Source organism: Aptenodytes forsteri, unplaced genomic scaffold (assembly GCF_000699145.1).
Source record: "Aptenodytes forsteri isolate BGI_AS27 unplaced genomic scaffold, ASM69914v1 Scaffold33, whole genome shotgun sequence".
In the NCBI taxonomy this organism is placed as follows: domain Eukaryota; kingdom Metazoa; phylum Chordata; class Aves; order Sphenisciformes; family Spheniscidae; genus Aptenodytes; species Aptenodytes forsteri.
This window is the reverse complement of record NW_008795037.1, coordinates 6,832,177-6,839,482: the sequence shown is the minus strand read 5'-3', so window position 1 is coordinate 6,839,482 and position 7,306 is coordinate 6,832,177. Positions and strand designations below refer to the sequence as shown.

The 7,306-nt window shown below is 38.4% G+C and overlaps 1 protein-coding gene across 1 annotated transcript in view; it reads left to right on the top strand.

The window, feature by feature from the left end:
- Positions 1 to 726: 726 nt before the first annotated feature.
- The window catches only part of SLC7A6 (solute carrier family 7 member 6), a 38,279-nt gene continuing 31,699 nt past the window's right edge, over positions 727 to 7,306 (top strand). Inside the window, exon 1 of the mRNA XM_009276742.2 lies at positions 727 to 813. Within this exon, the coding sequence (XP_009275017.1) occupies positions 792 to 813 (22 nt within the window). The 5' untranslated portion in view covers positions 727 to 791. The remainder of the gene's footprint in view (positions 814 to 7,306) is intronic.

The following is a 7,306-nucleotide window of genomic DNA, read 5'->3' as shown; positions in this document are numbered from 1 at the left end:
TGTCGGAGTTTCCCTTTGTTCAGTGTCGACGACGGAGCGGGAGTTGCGATTCCGGAGTAATGACAGATCTCAATATGAGTATGGTCATTCTCCTTTATTTACACTTATAACAGGGCTTATATAGTTAACTACTATGGACACGCGCTACCTGCAGCTTGCAGATAGGTTATAGCCTTGTGTTCACGCGCATCTATGCTCTAGCAGATTGGCCCGTTCTTCCTGATCATGCGAAATGCCTTCATGGTCTTTATCTTGTTTTTCTCCTTCCAGCTGCACATTCCCTTCTCCATTATTTTCTGCTTAAGTGCCTTGTCATGCCAGGTGGTACAGTGTTTGCTCATTAAAATCAAACTCCGGAATGTCCGTTAGTGAGATTCCCATCCCCACAATACAACACTTCAGTAATAAAATTTGTCCTTTGCAATAAGGACAAATACAGAGTTGTTGATGTGGTGTGACACTGAGCAACCTACGTGATCAACCAATTTAAGTGTGAGACGAGGACACGTACATAACCAACCATAAAGCTTGTTGCATGAGATGACACTGATGACCCATCTTAACAATTAACCTGGCCATCTCATATAGTTTCAAAATAAGCTGAGGTCTTCCAAGTTTTCCCATACTAGTGACACCAAGGTAAAAATACCTCCCTGACCTCCACAAGCAGTAATATGACACCCATAACCATGAGGCTTAGTTTCCTCTATCATACTGCCTGAGCTCCGACATAGAAGCCCAAGTGCTTGCTCTCACTTCACTTACTCTTCCAGATTCATGTGGAAGTAAAGATGACAATGTCACCAATGTTGCGTAAGTGATCATGTCTCATTAAATCAATGTTACTGGTATTCAAAATGCTCTTAGCTTGTGGGATTTAAGCTAATAAAAATAGCACTGAAAAAAACCAGCAGTAAACTTTAACGAAAGTACTTTCTCCTGGAACTAAAATATACCTGTAAGTACAGGCAGCACAGCTCTGAGTGTTTTCAAAAGTTTGATTTATGGCACTTCACAGTATGTGACTGGGAGGCTGAAAAGGCTTTTCATAGTTGTGGGGATCTTGCATAACTTGGGAAACTCTTGGTAGTTCTTAATTAGTCCACTACGATTTGCTCTGTGGGACACTGTATGCACCAAGTAATCAAGAGCCAAGTGTGGAACAAAGGAGCAAAGTGCAAAACACACAAAAATAGACTGCTGAGAAATCATTTCTGAAAAGTTAGCAAAGCCAACCATAATTTTAATTTTAGGGCTGAATAACTTCTAATATTAGCAAAGAATGGATTAGAAATTGGAACAACTGTGCTGGCAGACAAAAGACTAAATCCATTAATAGGGCTATCCTATTTATTGCAAAGGCAAGTGGACTGGCAATAAATCCTCTTGTGTTTCAATAAAATGCAATTTCCCTAATCTTCAAGACTCTCTTAACGTTAAAATATTTTACATCTCAATTTTTAAGTTGTACTTTGAAATATTGAGACATTCTGAAAATCTCACTCATGAAACATGCAGTCTTGGGCAAGTACTCAGCAAAAACTTCAAGGAGGGTCTGATCTCATATTTGTGAAACAACGTGGTTTTGTTTATTTTACAAGGAATGCCTATGCTACATAAACTTAAGAATTAGAAATTGTTTAATTGTCACTATTTCCATGTGTTTAAAGGAGTACACATTAGTCTGTTCACTTTATAGGCAAAATGTATTAATTCAGGTCAATAGGCATATTTTATTTGCATACATGGTGTGGGAATCTATACAGAAAGGTCTTTGGGTTTATGTTTTGGAAAACTTTCCTTTTAAAGACAGCCTAAATTTTGAGCAAATACAACTACAGAATCCTGCAGAAGTCTGAAGGTTTGGGGAATAAAGGCAGACCTTATGATCTGTTCCCCCAGTAACTGTTCCCACCACTGTAAAGTATTGTGCTGTTATAAGTTCTCTAAATAAAATGGGAGGGAACTCTTTTAGAAAAGGTACAAATTTATTTGTATCGTACAAACATTTCAGGGTAATTCAGTAATTAGGAGAAAAGTAACAGGAGTGCACTGAAAGCAAAGATGCATCAGTGGGGTCAGTACTGATGGAGTTGTACTGTAGCATGCAGAATTCAAAGTAGCTCTGCTAAGGGACATCTGGTTGAATTTAAATTGCAAAGTTTGGACTCAGCATGATAATACAAACAAAATTATGACATTGGCTTCAGCCTCTAGTAACTAGCTGCTTACAAATAGGGTATCAATGTAACTACTGCTGAGTATTATCAGAATCTTCTAAGCTTCCATACTCCTGCTTTTAATCAGAGAGAGAGACGGGTACCACAAGTGAAGAAAGTATATCAAAAAAGGCCTGACAATAATATAGCAGAATCTGTAACAGAAAGGAATTTTGCTGTTTTAAAGAAAGTCTGAGCAGTTGTATTAGAAGGCTGAGAGTTGCACAATATTAAAAAAAACAACAGATGTCTTCAAACTATCTCGTCCAAAAGAAATTTATCTAAATGCTGTGAAACTGGATTACAAATGCTATCACTAAGGACTTCATAATCTGTGCATACCCACATACTAATTTGGGACCTGAAACCAGAAAAAAATATTTATTCTTAAGAAGCTATTTTTTATAGCTAGAAATCCTCCTTAGCTTGTTTTTATACATAATCAGTTTTATTAGCCTTCAAAATAGACACAAAGAGCATTATCTTTAAAAATCCCTGCAGCTTAAGTTTTGGTGAAGCAATGATTCTAACTCCTATGTTGTTTTCCAAGAAAATGAAGCCAGTGATTCGCCCACTCTCATTAATAAATAGCCAGATCCTTATGAAGGTAATTCAACACAGATAAGACAATTTGTATCAATAAAGGGTAGGGTCTCAGAGCTGAATGATTTAGTTGTCTAAAAAACGCAGTCAAACCATTTCTTTAAAAATAAGTATAACTACAGAGGTTTATTTTTTTCCAAATAAACCTCCAAAATTGACTGGGAAAACCATGACATATTGCACATTCCACTTGTAATAGAGAAGATTACAGTAGCAAAAAAAAAGTAAAATGAATATAGAAAGTTTGGGGCATTAATCAAAGTAATGCTGAAAAAATACTGGAGTCCTTTGAAATTCATCTGAAGATTTGGATTTTTTTGCTGCTGTTTCTTTGCTCTCCTAGCAAAGTTTTACTGATAACATTCAAAAACTTGTCCATACTTTAGAAGATACCTATTCCCACTTCTGCTTTGCAGCATGGACAGCACTGAACAAAAAGAGCTTGTAATCATGTGCAATAAAGATATGTATAAGCAAATAATAAACTTTGATGAGAGTGGATGAGGCAGTGAAAAGGAAAAGGTAACTGAAAGGCAACAGAACCAGATAAGAAAAATAAAATTAAAACATGGGATGTTATAGTTTATTTTACAGTCTGTTTTAAAAAAGTTGCAGGATAGAGAAGACAAGTTTTCCATAAAAAAAGGCCTAATGTTAATCTTCAGAATATTTAAGTAAGAGTGCAGTTGGACAAGACAGAGCCATCCCACAGTTTCTGGTCCTTAAAGGGACATTTTCCACTTCCCCCTCCTCTTCTTTTTCTCTCTGCTCCTAGCTTACTCCACATTTGTACTTTTGTTATTATGATAGTAAAAAACTAACCCCCACAGAAGTCTTGTTTTCTGCCAGCTTAGTGAGCAGAATTGCCTCACAGAGGGGGCCAGGCAAGTGCCAGAGCCAGTCAAATGCTGAAAGCCAGTGGAGTAGGAGGAGACATGCAGCTAGGAGCAGGGGAAGATAAATTTAGAAGCCTAAATTTAGACCTTTTTTTTAATGGCCTAGCATTTTGGTGCTTGTAGTCACTCTCATTTGCAAGTAATACTTAGTCTGCTTAAACCAGCTACAGTAGAAGTTTGTAAGATGGGAAGAGGAAGATAAAAAGAAGGAGCAAAGGATCAGCTAATTTGTTTTTGTAAACAAAGTCACTCAGCTTTAATCAAAGAAAAGAAACAGAGGCACGCACTTACACTCATTTTTGAACTGCTTCTGTTGCTCTCCTGAAAGACTACAGAGTACATGGTTGACACTGTGTTGTTTGAGATGAAGGTTGAAAACTACTAAAAAGAATCTCTGCTTTTAAGTACTTATAAAAATTGTCTCTTGCTGGCATCTGGCTAAAGCCACAGATTTACTGTCCCGAATCATTTTATGATCCCTACGAGTAACTCCTGTGCCCACAGAATGTACATTTCAAAAGAAGCATGAAAGTGGTCCCAAGACTCACTCTGGTAAAATTTCAAAAGGAACCAACATAAACCCTCAAACACATGGCTGGAAGCAACATCTCCACATTAGTTAATAGCATAAGTTCCATGTAGCAATGAGTACTACTTACACATACACAACACACCTTCAATGCTGACCTTTAAGGAGCTCAGTACATGCTCATTCTTCCATGAATTAAGTGCATGAGCAACACATTCTTGGGGGACTTACACAGTAAGGATATGCCATAAACTCACCCTGCACACCAGAATTCATTTGCTAACAAGCACAAAGCTGATGATTGGGCTTCAGATTCACTTAGATTTAGCAGCAATTTTTACCTTGGCTCTGTCACGTTCTAAAACCATTTAATGAATATCCTGTGGATTCGGTTTCCTTTAGTCTGAAGCAAATTCAATTTTGATTTGTTTAGGGGTATTTAATCTGTTTATTCTTCAAGTTTTTTGAGTTGAATTACATTTTCTAAGATGTATTTAAGTGGAAATATTAGTCAGACAAAAAAAGCAGATAGGGCAAAACTCATAGACTTACCAAAACTCAGTTTGACTTTGTTCTCACTAGCTAAGAGAGATGTGATCTTAATTTGATAAATTAGTATCAGATAAAATCCTAGTGGAAACAAAGTCTTTTTTTAGGTCTTCTCTGCTAGTGCTTAGAGAACGCACACTCCTGTATAAACATAACTTACCAGTGGCCATTTGTGGAGGATCAGGGATGAGGCATACAGTTTGTAAAGGTAATCTGTAGCAAGAAGAAAAGAAGTAAAGTAAGGAGTCCAGACTTACATTTGGCTTCCATAGTAAAATTGAAGAAGTAATCTATAAAGTTATGAACTTTGCCAAAATGGACAAAAATATTTATTTGGATGATGATTGTGAAGTTTGCTTCTTGTCACTTACAAACACTTTAGAAGCATCGTCTAGCCTTACGATGATGTCCTAACTTGGGTCTCTCATACCAACCTCTACAGTATTGTAAGTTTTCAGAATTCAAAGGGTGAACTTCTATTTTGAAATCCCCAAATGGGCATTTTTTCCAATAAATCTTTTTCAAGGTTCTAAAATAAAACGTCATTATCTATACTTCTAGCACATGCCTAATAATTTATTTCCTATGTCTTTTCAGGTCTCACCTATTTCTTGTTCCTAAAGGCAATTTCATAATTAGCTCACATTTTGAGTCCTTTTTTTGGAGGAATGAATGTTGTCTCCGGTAGATTCAATTTATGAGAGAGCTTAAAAGGCAGTCTAGCAACAACTGAAATCAGCTGCATCTTTTACATTCACACTCAATCCTTTTTTTGATTAATGTGCGAGACGACCATTTCAAGTATCCATCTACCCGAAAGATGCTGTGTTAAGTATTACAGAAAATAGAGCATTATCAATATTTGTAACAATGACTAAAAACTATTACCATTTAATAACTGCTTTCTGGTTCATATTATCTTTATAACGGTAATCAATTAGTTTCACATTGTACGAATTTGAGTTATATGCCGAGGATGCCTTCTATCAGTTCTGTATAAGTGGCTTAAAAACAGTCTTGTATCAGGGCTGTTAAGCTCCCAGAAGGCGGCAGGCTGTTTTTGTTTGCTGCTTTGCAACATTGTCAGTAGTTTTAGGAGGTAATAGACTTAGTGTAGTTACCTCTACATGTACTTGCACAAGACCTAAACCCGACAAAAGCCAAACAAAGAGTTGAAACAAAGATAATTAAAGAGGTGAGATGATCAGGCTCCTTCAGATTATGACCTGCAAATGACAGTTTGTTTTGCTATGGTGCTGTATAGTTTGGAAATTAAGTCTAATGTAGTTCTCTCCCTATGTGCACTTAAAAAGCCAACTTTTAACAAAGACTACTTTCTTAACTCATTGTTGTCCAAACACAATGTAAGGAATATCTGGAGATATAAAGGAAGGCAACGGCTGCTTTGTATGCTGATTGTCTCTGTGACAATGAAAGCAAAAAAACCTCCTCACTAACAAGCAAGCTTTGAGAGAGGTAGTAGTATGGAAATTCGAAATGTAAGTCTCGTGGTAATAGAACTGGATTCCACCATCACATTTACTGGCATGTTTATGGGTATTTCAGTGCATAGTTTGCCTTTCCCTGTTCTTTTAGAGCCTTATAATTTTTATTTGTCTGTAAGGTTTTTACCCCGGTATATCCTATCAAAAAAAATCCACTTCTGACTCATCTGTTTGAGACTGTAGATAATAATCATGGACTGGGGGAGGGATAATTAGATCGTTTTGAGCAAGACAAAGACTATCATCTCCTAAACCCTGTTGTCTTTCCAGACACTGACCTTCTCTTTGCCTAGCGGGGAACAGCAAAAAGGGCAGTAAAAGAACATTAAGAGGGGGCCCGTAGCCTGTAGTTCACTGGCTTAGACATGCTAAAACTAGTAACCTGATAGAGGAAGGCAAACAAGAAAGCCTTCCTTATGCGATCCCAGGTAAGTCTGCTGAACAGCAAATTGCTTACTCACTATTATTTTCAGATACCACTGGGCACTTTTAATCACAATTTTGAGAAATCCATTAGATGTACTTACTGGAGCCAAATTTTGGGTGTGGTTGTGCCCCTCTTGAGGGCAGGAACATGTTAAGGGTAGTATTTTAGGAGTTCCCTTTTTATTTCCATATCCACTATGGCTGGCGCTTACCACCTACTAGTCGTACCCCAAAGTATCACCAGGTTTAAGGGCTTCGACCCTCTTAGGCCCCTCATTTTCAAGCAAACTCATGTGCGTGTAACTTTGTGCCCCGGGGTTTCATAGGAGCTCCGTGTCCCCGAGGCCCTCACCTCTCCTCGGGGACCTCGGGCTGAGGGCAGGGCCCACCTCCACCTGCGGCAGCCCCGGGGGTAGGCCGCGGGCCCACGGCTCCTCTAGTGAGCCCGGGGTGGGAAAAGGCGCCGTTTTCGTACCGTTAGCGCTAAGCCTCTTCTCCATCTTGTGCCCGAGGAAAAGGGGAAGGATGGTTCCCAGCCCGCAAGAGCGGGGGGGGGATGCGGGCGGCCCCTCCGCGCGC